The sequence below is a fragment of the Otolemur garnettii genome, unplaced genomic scaffold (assembly GCF_000181295.1).
Source record: "Otolemur garnettii isolate 467f Iridium unplaced genomic scaffold, OtoGar3 scaffold00091, whole genome shotgun sequence".
NCBI lineage: Eukaryota > Metazoa > Chordata > Mammalia > Primates > Galagidae > Otolemur > Otolemur garnettii.
The window spans coordinates 588,315-601,614 of NW_003852486.1; the positions used below are offsets into that span (position 1 = coordinate 588,315).

Here is a 13,300-nt window from a genome sequence, read left to right on the forward strand (position 1 = left end):
GAATTGCTTGAGCCCAAGAGTTTGAGGTTGCTGTGAGCTATGACGCCATGACACTTTACCCAGGGCGACATAATGACACTCTGTCTCAAAAAAAAATAAAGAAAAGAAAGAAAGAAATTGGGGTTTACATTAGTTTAGGGGTGAAAGGATGTAGGTCATAGCCTGAGATAAGGGAGTCAGATCCATTCATGATTTCTCGCTCTCTCAGGACTCTGGCATCTGTAAAGATTTCGAAGGTGAAATATGTTATCTGGTCAGCAGACATGTCACATGTAGCACTGCTAGCCAAACATGGTAAGTCCTCATTATATCCACCTTGATTTAGAGACCAGTCCTCCCCTCCCCCCATCCCTGCCAATCTACTGCACTCATCCTGTCCAGCAGAGCACTCATGCCCTTTGCCTCTTACAGCCATTGTGATCTGTAACCGCAAACTGGATGCTCTATGTAACATTCATGAGAACATTCGTGTCAAGAGTGGGGCCTGGGATGAGAGTGGGGTATTTATCTATACCACAAGCAACCACATCAAATACGCTGTCACCACTGGGTAAGTTAATTATCTGGGATACAGAGCGGGAGAAGGCAGCTTCATGAAATGATTGTCCTGTCTTGAGATACAGCTAAAATCTCCCATGAACTTTCCTTATGGAAAAGCCTTATCTGGCATATATGTGCCAAGGGCATCTGAACATTCTTTTTTCAACTCTTTAAAAACCTGTGAAATATAACACATACATAAAGAATTATATAAATTATAGATATACAAAACAGCAAATAAATTATGTAGTGATCATCTGTATAACTGTCACCCAATAAATAGAACAGTACTGGCATCCAAGAAGCCCTTTGCCATGTGGTCCTTATTGACCACAACCCCTTTCCTTTCCACCACAAAATAACATTGTCATTTTTATGGGGATTTCTTCCTTGCTTTTCTTTGTCATTTTACTACTTAATTTATGTTTTAATAGCATTTAGTTTTGCCTGGTTTTGAACTTCATGAAATCATACCGAAGTCATATACATCTTACTTTGCATTTTGCTCACTGTTTTGTTTGTGAGGGTCATCCATGTTGTAGCTCTGGTTTATTTACTTTCAATATTGTATAATGTTCCATTACATGATCATATCATAGTCAGTTCTACTCTTCAGGAATACTTGAGTCAATTCTACTTTTTGACTTGAACAGTGTTCTTTTAAACATTCTTTTACATGTTTTCTGGTGCACATGTACATGCATTTCTCTAGTATATATGCCCAGAGTAGAATTGCTGGACTATAGAGTATGCATATCTTCCCATTTACTAGGCAGTATAAAACTGTTTTCCAAAGTGGTTGTGCTAGTACATGTCCACCAGCCTTGTAGGAAAGTTTCTTTACTTGTCATTGTAACCGGCACTTGGATTTGTTAGATTTATTTATCCATTTGGTGGATGTGTAATGGTATTTCATTTTAATTTTATTTTGTTCTGTTTCTTTTTTTTTTTTGAGACAAAGTCTCACTTATTAACCCTCGTAGAGTGCCATAGTGTTCACGGCAACCTCCAACTCCTTGGGCCTAGGCGATTCTCTTGCCTCAGCCTCCCAAGTAGCTGGGACTACAGGCACCTGCTACAATGCCTGGCTATTTCCTTGGTGCAGTTCGGCTGGGGGTGGGTTTGAACCCACCACCCTCAGTATATGGGGCCAGCACCCTACCCACTGAGCCACAGGCACTGCCCTAGTCTCTGTTTCTTAATGAGTTTGAGGACCTTTTTATCTACCTGTCCTTTAGGGTTTCCTCTTCTATGAATTTTGTTCAAGTCTTTATTTTTTACCTGTCATTTTTCTTATTGATTTGTATAATTAATATTTGGACTGATAAGTCCTTTGTTGAGGCTATGTGTTGCAAATATTAATTTCTTGTCTTCTGATTATCTTTATGGTAACCTTTATATAACTTGGACGTTTGTTACTCAGGACTGCCTATACATGTTGAGTCTCCCTTATATGAAGTGCTTGGGATCAGAAGTATTCTGCATTTCAGATTTTTTTCTGATTTGGAACATTTATCACTAAACATTCTAAATCTGAAATCCAAACACTACAATGACCATTTCCTTTGGCATCATTTTGGCACTCAGAAAACTTTGGATTTTGAGCCGACACAATGGCTCATATCTGTAATCCCAGCACTCTGGGAGGCCAAGGTGGGTGAATTGCTTGGGCTCATGGGTTCAAGACCGACCAGCCTGAGCCAAAGTGAGACCTCATCTCTAAAAACAGCTGGGCATTGTGGTGGGCACCTATAGTCCCAGCTACTTGGGAGGCAGAGGCAGGAGAATCACTTGAGCCCACGAGTTGGAGGTTGCTGTGAGCTATGATGCTACAGCAATCTACCAAGGGTGACAAAGTGAGACTGTCTCAAAAAAAATTTTTTTGGATTTTGGCGCATTTTAGATTTTGCATTTTCATATTTGGGATGTTCAACCTGGATTAAGGTAGTCTCATATGATTTTTTTCTCCTTTCACCAATAAATGTAATGAATTCAGTTGATTTTTTTTTTTAATGTTAAATCAGTTTTAATATTCCAGATAGAAACCTTACTTGATCATGATGTGTTTTTTTACCCTTTCCAACCTTACTAGTTTTAGGTTGCTAGGATTTTTGCATCTTTATTTATAAGTGAGATTGACTGATTTTTCTTTTTCTTTCTGTCCTCAGGTTTTGGTAGTAAGATTATATTTATATCCTAAAGTAAGCAAAATAATGTGCCTTTTTCTGTTCTCTCAGTGAATTTGCATAGATAAGAATTCTTTCTTGACTTTTGGTTAGAATTTACCAGTGAAGTCATATGAGCCTGAGGCTTTTTTTATTGGAAGATTTTTGTTATCCTATTCAGTTTATTTTGTTTAACAATTACAAGACTATATAGGAGTTTTCTATTTCTTTTTGAGTTAATGTTGGAAAATCTTGTTTTCTATTTCTTAATTTACTGTTAGCTTTATTATTTTCTTCTAAATGCTTTCTTTGCTTTGCCTTTTAAAAGAACAATAAAACTTTTAAGACATATATTCACTAATTCTTAGTCTCTCCCAACATGTGCACATAGAGCCCATTAATTTTCAGTATTTCTTCAATATATTGCATGCAGTTAAGGCTATAAATTATTTGCCAAGTATTGCATTTGCTATATTGACAAGATTTTTTTTTAACCCCTCATGTATTTCTCCTGAGAAATCAACAAGTTTTCATTTGTGATCTTTTTGTTACCATTCAGTTCTGCTTTTCTTTATTTCTTGGTATGTCAGAATTCTTCACATCTACCTGTCTTCTAATTTCACTATAATTTCTAAAGGAGTTACCTATCCATAGTAGCCTACTGATTATATATCAGAACTTCATATTTTAACTTTTAGTTCTGATTCCTGTGGTCAGGTCTGTTACTTAGTTCCTAGAATAACAGCTTATAAAACAAGACACCTTTTACCCCATCATACAAAAGAATGAAATAAAATTTGGTGTTTAGTCCTGCTCTTTTTTGAATCATTTCTCTCCTGCATTTTTGTTCAAATGGCACTTCACAGAAGGGTAATGAGAGGACAAAGTGCAGTGTTCAAAGTTTTTTCCATTCTTTCACAGGCTAGATTTTTTCTCTCACTTACTGAAAGTTGTGCCCTCTACCACTTATGCTTAGGGATCATGGGATCATTCGAACTCTGGATTTGCCCATCTATGTTACACGAGTGAAAGGCAACAATGTATATTGCCTAGACCGGGAGTGTCGTCCTCGGGTACTCACCATTGATCCCACTGAGTTCAAATTCAAGCTGGCCCTGATCAACAGAAAATATGATGAGGTATGAAGTGAGAGTGCATACTCGGAGCATTAAGGGGGGAAGCACTCTTTTTTATGCTGTAAGTGACCTCTGCTTCCTGCCCTACCCTACCCTCCCTACATGCCTAGGTACTGCACATGGTGAGGAATGCCAAATTAGTAGGCCAGTCTATTATTGCTTATCTCCAGAAGAAAGGCTATCCAGAAGTGGCACTGCATTTTGTCAAGGATGAGAAAACTCGCTTTAGTCTGGCACTGGAGTGTGGAAACATTGAGGTGAGAAGAATATGGTCATCAGTCCTATGTTGTTTTAGAGGAAGTCAGAGGATTAAGGTGACCTTGGGAAGGCATTATTCTGGGCTTCTTGAGCCAGAATAATGAAATTCAAGACTTTGTTTAGTTGTTAGATTGAGCTGTCTTCCTGTTATTTGTTCATCTCTGCTTTTTCCTGCCTCTGCTTCTGCCATAGCATTTGTACTATTATTGTCATACTGAATTCAGTAACTTCTAGGATAAAAACAAGATGACAAGAAGTGTGAAGATCTCATTATTTTTTTTTTTTTTTTTGAGACGGAGCCTCAAGCTATCCCCCTGGGTAGAGTGCCATGGCATCACACTCACAGCAACCTCCAACTCCTGGGCTCAAGCGAGTCTCCTGCCTCAGCCTCCCAAGTAGCTGGGACCACAGGCGCCCGCCCAACGCCTGGCCATTTTTTGGTTGCAGCCATCATTGTTGTTTGGCGGGCCCGGGCTGGGGATTCGAACCCGCCACCTTAGGTGTATGTGGCTGGCGCCTTAGCCGCTTGAGCCACAGGCGCCAAGCCTCATTATTTTCTTAATATTTGATCTTGCTGACTCACTACTTAGTTGGAGGACCTATTAAGTTTGGGGGCTCAGATTATAAGGTATTATTTTCAAAGGAGAAAGGGCTTAAGAAAATTATTTTTTAAATTCTGAATCTCCTCCTTTTATTATTTCTTCCTTCTCTCATACAGTCCCTATGGATCTTTTTTTTTTATTGAGACAGAGCCTCAAGCCGTCCCCCTGGGTAGAGTGCTCTGGCATCACAGCTCACAGCAACCTCCAACTCCTGGGCTCAAGCGATTCTCCTGCCTCCGCCTCCCATATAGCTGGGAGTACAAGCCTGCCACAAGGCCTGGCTGTTTTTTGGTTGCCGTCATCATTATTGTTTGGCGGGCCTAGGCTGGATTCAAACCTGCCAGCTCAGGTGTATGTGTCTGGCACCTTAACCACTTGAGCCACAGGCGCCAAGCTGTCCCTTTATACTTGGCAGGTAGGAAATAAAGTAGCTAAGCAAAAGCTGGCCATTTGGGCAGCGCCTGTGGCTCAGTGGGTAGGTCGCCAGCCCCATATACCAAGGGTGGCTGATTTAAACCTGACCTTGGTCAAACTGCAACAAAAAATTGCCGGGCTTTGTGGTAGGCACCTGTAGTCCCAGCTACTCGGGAGGTTGAATTACGTAAACCTAGGAGTTAGAGGTTGCTGTGAGCTGTGATGCCACAGCACCCTATCAAGGGTGATAAAGTGAGACTCTGTCTCTAAAAAAAAAAAAAAAACAACTGGCCCTTTGGGATCAGCAGCTACTAGGAAACTTTGTTGTAAGGTAACTTTCTAAGTTGGATAGTGTGATGTGATTATTCTATCCATGGATCCAAAGGGAGCATATTTGTTGATAGAATTTTCAATAGAATTATATTAAAAGCTAGGCGTGATTGAAAGTATAGGAAGTTCCTTGAGAAAATAATTTAGAGGCAAATGCTTTGACTGCAGAGTCCCTGGTTTGAATCACAGTATCCTCCAGCCTGTTAACACTGACCCTGGGGACTTTTTAGATTGCTCTGGAAGCAGCCAAAGCACTGGATGATAAGAACTGCTGGGAAAAGCTGGGTGAAGTGGCCTTGCTACAGGGGAACCACCAGATTGTGGAAATGTGCTATCAGCGTACCAAAAATTTTGACAAGCTTTCTTTCCTGTACCTTATCACTGGCAACCTAGAGAAACTTCGCAAGATGATGAAGATTGGTGAGGCTCCTAAAACTAAGGATGGGAGGAAAGGTCCTTGGGGGAAGGAGGAAGATGAATAGAGGGTAAAGAGAACTTAAGAGAGAAGACCTAACTGGAGTCCCTTATTGACTTGGTGCAGCTGAGATCCGAAAGGACATGAGTGGCCATTATCAGAATGCCCTGTACCTGGGTGATGTGTCAGAGCGTGTGCGGATCCTAAAGAACTGTGGGCAGAGTAAGTATCTGTCCAGGACTCACCAGCTCCATTGGGGCCTTAGGAAGTGTCTCTGATGAGGCTACATTAAAGGTGTTGCCCAGGGTTGCAGACATCTCAAGACTCAACTGGGGGAGAATCCACTTCCACATTCATATGACTGCTGGTAGTCCTTATGTCCTCAAGGACTCTCTGTTGTCTGAGAACATCAGTTTCTTGCCATGTTGGCTTCTCTATAGGTAGTTCACATGATAGGTGGTTTTTTTCTCAGAGCAAGTAAGGAAAGAAGGCACCCAAGGTGGAAACTACAGTCTTTGTAACCAAATCTTGGAAGTGACATTCCATCACTTCTGCTGTGTTATATTCATTAGAAGCTAGGTAAGTCTGACTCCTACTTAAGGTAGAAGGGTGTTATGCAAAAATTTGAATACCAGAAGGCAGGGATCATTTGGGGGCTACCTTAGAGGATGCCTGCCACAGCAACCTTCACCTTGAAATCACCTGTACCACAAAGTCTCTTTTTCCCATAGAGTCCTTGGCCTACCTCACAGCTGCTACCCATGGCTTAGATGAAGAAGCTGAAAGCTTGAAGGAGTCATTTGACCCAGAGAAGGAGACAGTGAGTCTTTATTTACATAATTGTCTCTGATTACAGGATTAACTATGAGGTCTTGGAACAATTTAAAACTGGCAATGTCACTCTCCTACCTCATTACCAGGGGAGGCAGAGAAACAAATGAGATCACAGGAAGCTCAACTTTCCCTACATGGTTTCTGAGAGCTCTTTGCTCTTAGCCTTTTTTCTTCTGCTGCCATTTAGATCCCAGACATTGACCCTAATGCCAAGCTGCTCCAGCCACCTGCACCTATCATGCCATTAGATACCAACTGGCCTTTATTGACTGTGTCTAAAGGATTCTTTGAAGGCTCCATTGCTAGCAAGGGTAAGTGCCCACTTCTCTCACAGCATTTTCTCACAGTGAGAAATTTCCCTTGTGAGGTTCTCTCCATACTGGCCTTACTGTGAGAAAGTTTGTGAAGAACTGTCCTAAGGAGGACCCTTCTCAGTTAGTTTCATCTGTCCTTTTTTCTGTATGAAGCCTCCTGGAGCACTGAAATGCCAATCAAAGTTATAGTGCAGTCTCAGAAGCTGGTTAAAAGCATTCTAAGAATTGGTAGCCAAAGTCTACTAAAAATGGTTTAGGTAAAAATACTTTTTTGGTAAAAATGGTTTAGGAGCCAGTTTTTGGGCCAGGTGCAGTGGCTCACACCTGTAATCCTACCACTTGGGAGGCTGAGGCAAGTGGATTGCTTTGACCTCAGGAGTTCAAGACCAGCCTGAGCAAGAGTGAGACCCTATCTTTAAAAAAATAGGTGGGCATTATGGCAGGTGCCTGTTGTCTCAGCTACTTGGGAGGCTGAGGCAAGAGAATCACTTGAGCCCAAGACTTTGGTTGCTGTGAGCTGTGACGTGTCAGCACTCTACTGAGGGTGACAAAGTGAGACTTTGTTTTTAAAAAAAAAAAGCCAGTTTTTGGTAGCAAGAAGGCCAGTTGCATCCATCTCTCTTGTATCCCTTCCTTCTGTGAAAGGTTTCTTCTACAGAGACCTTCTACTTGTAGAGGTTTCTACTATAGGTATGGAGGAGGTTTCTGTGAAACCTTCTACAAGTTGGCATAACGTATATAGCCGCAAAAATAAATGACACATAAAAATAATAAGTGGAGAGAACTTTGGTGTACCTGCCTGTTTTTACAAGGCTATAAGATACGTGACCTGCGAAGAAGGTCGTGTATCTCAGAGTCTCAGACTTGTTAGGCTATAATGAGCTCCTTTCTTTTCCTTCCCTCTGTAGGGAAGGGAGGAGCACTGGCTGCTGACATTGACATTGACACTGTTGGTACTGAGGGCTGGGGAGAGGATGCAGAGCTGCAGCTGGATGAAGGTAAGAGTGCTGTTTTAGGGCTGCTCTGGGAAGACAGACTCCCTGAATTGGGACTGGGGTGTGAGGAAGTTCTGATGAAGCCAAATAGGATTCCAACATTTTGCTTCATTTGGCCAATTGTGCCACCACCCAAATCTATTTTGAACTTGGATTTACCTTACAGATGGGTTTGTGGAGGCTACAGAAGGTTTAGGGGATGATGCTCTCGGCAAAGGACAGGAGGAAGGAGGTGGCTGGGATGTAGAAGAAGATCTGGAGCTCCCTCCTGAGCTGGTATGTGTAATTCTTACCCTTGTGAGGTTCTCTCCATACTGGCCTTACTGGCCCCCATCCCTATCTATCCAGAGATCTCCAAATGGAAGGGAATCTAGACTCTCCTTCTGATCTGATGCTTATCTCCCATTTGAAAGAAGGACGAATGAGAGGCAGAGGCCTTATCACTTCCATCTACCTTGATAGACCCAAAGAGCAGGGGATCCAGGACCCACCACTAATCTCATGCTTTTGTCCCATTTGGAAGAAAGAAGAATCAGGGTTGTGTAAGCAGTAGCTTAGGAAGAGACAAGTAGCTTTTTTTTTTTTAAATAAATCTGAATTGGAGCTTTTGGTATGTATGTTACTTTGTCACTAGTGAGGGGGTGTCTATTTGAGGGATCACCTCCCATAACTACCACCCATCCTTCCCAACAGAAGCAGGGAACAAGGTGTAAATAGTTGTATTTTAGATTCATTAGAACAAAGTGGCTCAATTTTTGTTTTTCCTCTAGGACATACCCTCTGGAGCAGCTGGTGGGGCTGAGGATGGGTTCTTTGTGCCCCCAACCAAGGGAACAAGCCCCACTCAGGTAAGCAGGAAAACACAGTCCTGTAGGGATGAGTAGTTCTGAGCTGGCTAACATTTGATTAATATATAAAAAGTGTTGGATATTTTTCTACTATAGGTATGGAGGAGGAAAATTTGGGAAGAGAAAGGGCAAAATTTCACTTGGCCTGAGTTTTTTGTTTCTTATTAGATCTGGTGCAATAACTCTCAGCTTCCAGTTGATCACATCCTGGCAGGCTCTTTTGAAACAGCCATGCGGGTAAGTCATCTTAATCTTGGCTCTTCCTTTTACGTATTAGCTCAGGGTCTCAAGGAGACAGTTGACTCATTTAACCAAAAGGAAATGTTCCTTCCAACAAGACCAGAGGTTTATATTTTATGGAAGCCTTTGGTCTTGCTTAAGCATACCTGCCTCATAAGGCGTTCCTCTTTCCTGCTTCCCACTTGGCCATGCAGTCTCTTAAGGTGGATCCTTTAGCCATCTTCCGCCCATTTACTGCCTGTTTCTGGCTTGTATCGGTGAGGTTATTTTAGCATCCCATCCTGAATGTGTATCTGTTTGAACAATAAGCCATGTATTATAATAAAATCAATGATAATAATAGCGACTGCAACAACCACCAGCATTTCTTCAGTGTTCACTGTGTGCCAGACACTGTCCTAAGTAGTTTATGGGTATTATTAATTGAGGTTGGTCTTTTAGTTAGTGTATTTTACTGATGAGGAAAAAGTACAGAGAAGTTAAATACCTTGCTTAAGGTCCTTTTGTTCTTAAGTAACAGCACCTAAAATCCTGTGTTTCTTTCCTTCTGTGTTCCAGCTCCTTCATGATCAGGTAGGGGTAATCCAGTTTGGCCCCTATAAGCAGCTGTTCCTACAGACATATGCCCGAGGCCGCACCACCTATCAGGCTCTGCCCTGCCTGCCCTCCATGTATGGCTACCCTAATCGTAATTGGTAAGGCCCTTCGCTCCTTCTCTCCTTCTGTCCCAAGTTGTGGTAGGCTGGGTGTGGTGTTTCACGCCTGTTATCCTAGCACTCTGAGAAGCCAAGGTAGGTGGATCACTTGAGCTCAGGATCTTGAGGAAGAGTGAGACCCTATCTCTACTAAAAAATAGAAAAATAAGCCAAGCATGATGGTGCACGCCTGTAGTCCCAGCTACTCAGGAGGGTTGAGGCAAGAGGTTTGCTCAAGCCCAAGAGTTTGAGGTTGCTGTGAGCTATGACACCACAGCACTCTATCCTGGGCAACAGAGTAAGACTGTCTTAATAAAAACAAGATGTAGTAGGTACTTCACATGGTGTCTCAGTGATACAGTTATTTGGCATGTTATTCTGTGTGGTTTGAGGTTTATACCTGCTGCTGTACTATTCTCTGGCTAATTTCAGAGGAAGGTTGTTATGATGTTTGACAAACAGAGAAATTGAGTCAGGCTGGGCACAGTGGCTCACGCCTATAATCCTAGCACTCTGAGAGGCCAAGGTAGATGGATTTCCTGAGCTCACAAGCTCAAGACCAGCCTAAGCCAGAGCGAGACCCCATCTCTAAAAATAGGCAGGTGTTGTAGCAGGCACCTATAGTCCCAGCTTCTCGGGAAGCTGAAGCAAGAGAATTGCTGGAGCCCAGAAGTTTGAGGTTGCTGTGAGCTATGACCCCATGGCACTCTACCGAGGGCAACAAAATGACACTGTCTTAAAACTCAAAAAAAAGAAAAGAGAGAGAAAAGTTGTGTCCTGTTTGGCAACTGGCTATCCTATCTTCCTACTTTTCCCTTTCCAGGAAGGATGCAGGGCTGAAGAATGGTGTACCAGCTGTGGGCTTAAAGTTCAATGACTTGATCCAACGGTTGCAATTATGCTACCAGCTCACCACAGTTGGCAAGTTTGAGGAGGCAGTGGAAAAATTCCGTTCTATCCTGCTCAGTGTGCCACTTCTTGTTGTAGATAATAAACAGGAGATTGCAGAGGTAAGAGTGGTCTAGCCACTGTGCCTGTTCTGGGCCCCCCAACTCTGTCTCTCTTCCATTACCTTCTTTTACCATGAAGGTGGTTGTGATGATGTTTGCCAGAAAGGGAAGTTGAGTTGGGCTGGACGTGTGGCTCATGCCTGTAATCCTGGCACTCTGGGAGGCAGAGGTGGGTGGATTGCCTGAACTCATAGGTTCAAGACCAGCCTGAGCCAGAGCTGTCTCCCCTCCAGGCCCAGCAGCTCATTACTATTTGCCGTGAATACATTGTGGGTTTGTCGATGGAGATAGAAAGGAAGAAACTGCCCAAAGAGACTCTAGAACAGCAGAAGCGCATCTGTGAGGTAAGGTCTAAGGGACTGTGAGTACTATAGAGGTGTCCTCTTCTTCTCTCTCCTTTAGGTCTGAGTTCTTTTAATTCCAAACCCAGATCTGACTCTGGGGAGGAAGAGAAATTTGGGTTCGTTTCTGTTTGGAGAGGCTTCATTTCTTTAGTCTATTTCATCATGGTTCATCAGTCCAGCATGACTGCTCACTGTTTCATAGCTAGTCCTGTTTGTTTTGTTTTGTGCCTATGGCTACATAGGCATAAAAATGACCTGTCCGGCTGTGGCATCAGCCTGGCACATATTCCTCTTTCCGCCCCTAGATGGCAGCCTACTTCACCCACTCCAACTTGCAGTCAGTACACATGATCCTGGTGCTGCGCACAGCCCTCAACCTCTTCTTCAAACTCAAGAACTTCAAGACAGCTGCCACCTTTGCTCAGCGCCTGCTGGAACTTGGGCCCAAGCCTGAAGTGGGTCAACAGGTAGAAACTCCCTTCAGTTAACCACAGGGAGCCAGATTTGCTCTTACGTGGAGGGAGCAGACCAGAGTCCTTGCCTCTGAAACAAAGCAATATATAACACTCATCAAAAAGAGCCAACAGAATACCATCCTTATTTATCTCCTGACCTGGCTGCTTCCTTTTGTTCCTGGAAACTGAATAATTTATCCAAACATATTATTAGTATGAGAGTTGTCTGCAACCCAGGAAAAGTTCTGTGACACCTGAAAATAACCCATACCCTATCCATAAGCTCCAGATATCCTATCACAATCATCACTAACCTTCACGACACATCCTATTACTTGTGTCCTCCAAAAAGCATTCTTCTTGGGTGATGGAAGCTTGTTTTAACCCTTTCTGGGGCCTGACCCTGATAATCACCAGAGTTGGTGGAATGTGGGTCTAGATCCGTGGATTCAATACTGAGGGGGGGAAGCTCAATACTACAGGAACAATGATTTTCAGTCATTTACATACATCCTGTATAGAGGTTGGAACCTGTATCTACATAGTACAGTTGCATTTCACATCAGAGAATGACCTTAGAGTTGGGTGCAGTTTTCTGTCATAACTGAAGCACTCCTTTCTTCCCCTAGACCCGAAAAATCCTGTCTGCCTGTGAGAAGAACCCCACAGATGCTTACCAGCTCAATTATGACATGCACAACCCTTTTGATATCTGCGCTGCATCTTACCGACCCATCTATCGTGGGAAGCCAGTAGAGAAGTGTCCACTCAGTGGGGCCTGTTACTCCCCTGAGTTCAAGGGTCAAGTCTGTAGGGTCACTACAGTAAGTACTATCCTCATGAAATACATCTAATTCTGCCTCCCTAAAAGACAAGAAAAAAGAAATTTCAAAAAATATTTATATATGTATATTTACAGAGGATACCAAAAAAATTTATATGAATTTTAAGAAAGGAAATAACTGTGTTAAATTTTAATAATATATACTGATAACAAAAGATGAATACAAGTCACATTTGACTTATGCAATTACTAGAGGTGTTCAAAGTTTATACATAGTACATAGATAACATGGCTTGTAATGTGTATACATTTTTTTGGCACCTCCAGTATATCTAGGATATTGAGGAAAGAGAAAGCAAGATGGGCCTTTATTTTTCTTGTGTTTCCTCTAGCTCCTTGAGGCATAACACTGGGGAAAGCTAGAGCTGCTCCCACCGCTCTTTACCAGTCAGTAACAACACACCTGTCTACCATGCTCACTGAGGGGGATAGGGAATAAACTTTCTAGGGTTCTTAACAATCTCTAACTTGTTCTTTTTCCTTATCTACAGGTCACAGAGATTGGCAAAGATGTGATTGGTTTAAGGATCAGTCCTCTGCAGTTTCGCTAAGCCCCCTTTGTATGTGTATGTCAGCCACCATGTTTTGCTCAGAACATGTTCGTCTTTATGTCCTCCTTCTAATGCCACTGCCCACCCCTCATGCCCCAACCCAGTCCTCACAGGTACATGTCAAATTATTGATATTTGATTCTTTCTGCCCTCAAATCTAGTGTCCTTTTCTCTTCCTCTGTGGCAAATCAAAGTGTCCAGAATTTCTTGAGGACATCTCATCTTCTCAAGTTGACTATAGTTAATGGTCATAGTTGGCCTCTCCTTTCCACCTTAGCTCTTTCAAGGAACAAATGAAAACTCTGTAATG

The 13,300-nt window shown here is 42.5% G+C and overlaps 1 protein-coding gene across 1 annotated transcript in view; it reads left to right on the plus strand.

Moving 5' to 3' along the window:
- Positions 1–13,294, plus strand: part of COPA (coatomer protein complex subunit alpha) — a 49,286-nt gene extending 35,992 nt beyond the window's left edge. The window contains exons 14-31 of the mRNA XM_023516368.1: positions 162–294; positions 412–550; positions 3,682–3,844; positions 3,952–4,098; positions 5,676–5,865; positions 5,987–6,082; positions 6,592–6,680; positions 6,882–7,005; positions 7,917–8,006; positions 8,170–8,279; positions 8,774–8,851; positions 9,020–9,088; positions 9,650–9,786; positions 10,610–10,796; positions 11,030–11,140; positions 11,446–11,607; positions 12,225–12,419; positions 12,931–13,294. Of these exons, the coding sequence (XP_023372136.1) occupies positions 162–294; positions 412–550; positions 3,682–3,844; positions 3,952–4,098; positions 5,676–5,865; positions 5,987–6,082; positions 6,592–6,680; positions 6,882–7,005; positions 7,917–8,006; positions 8,170–8,279; positions 8,774–8,851; positions 9,020–9,088; positions 9,650–9,786; positions 10,610–10,796; positions 11,030–11,140; positions 11,446–11,607; positions 12,225–12,419; positions 12,931–12,990 (2,280 nt within the window). The 3' untranslated portion in view covers positions 12,991–13,294. The remainder of the gene's footprint in view (positions 1–161; positions 295–411; positions 551–3,681; positions 3,845–3,951; positions 4,099–5,675; positions 5,866–5,986; positions 6,083–6,591; positions 6,681–6,881; positions 7,006–7,916; positions 8,007–8,169; positions 8,280–8,773; positions 8,852–9,019; positions 9,089–9,649; positions 9,787–10,609; positions 10,797–11,029; positions 11,141–11,445; positions 11,608–12,224; positions 12,420–12,930) is intronic.
- The last annotated feature ends 6 nt before the right edge of the window (positions 13,295–13,300 follow it).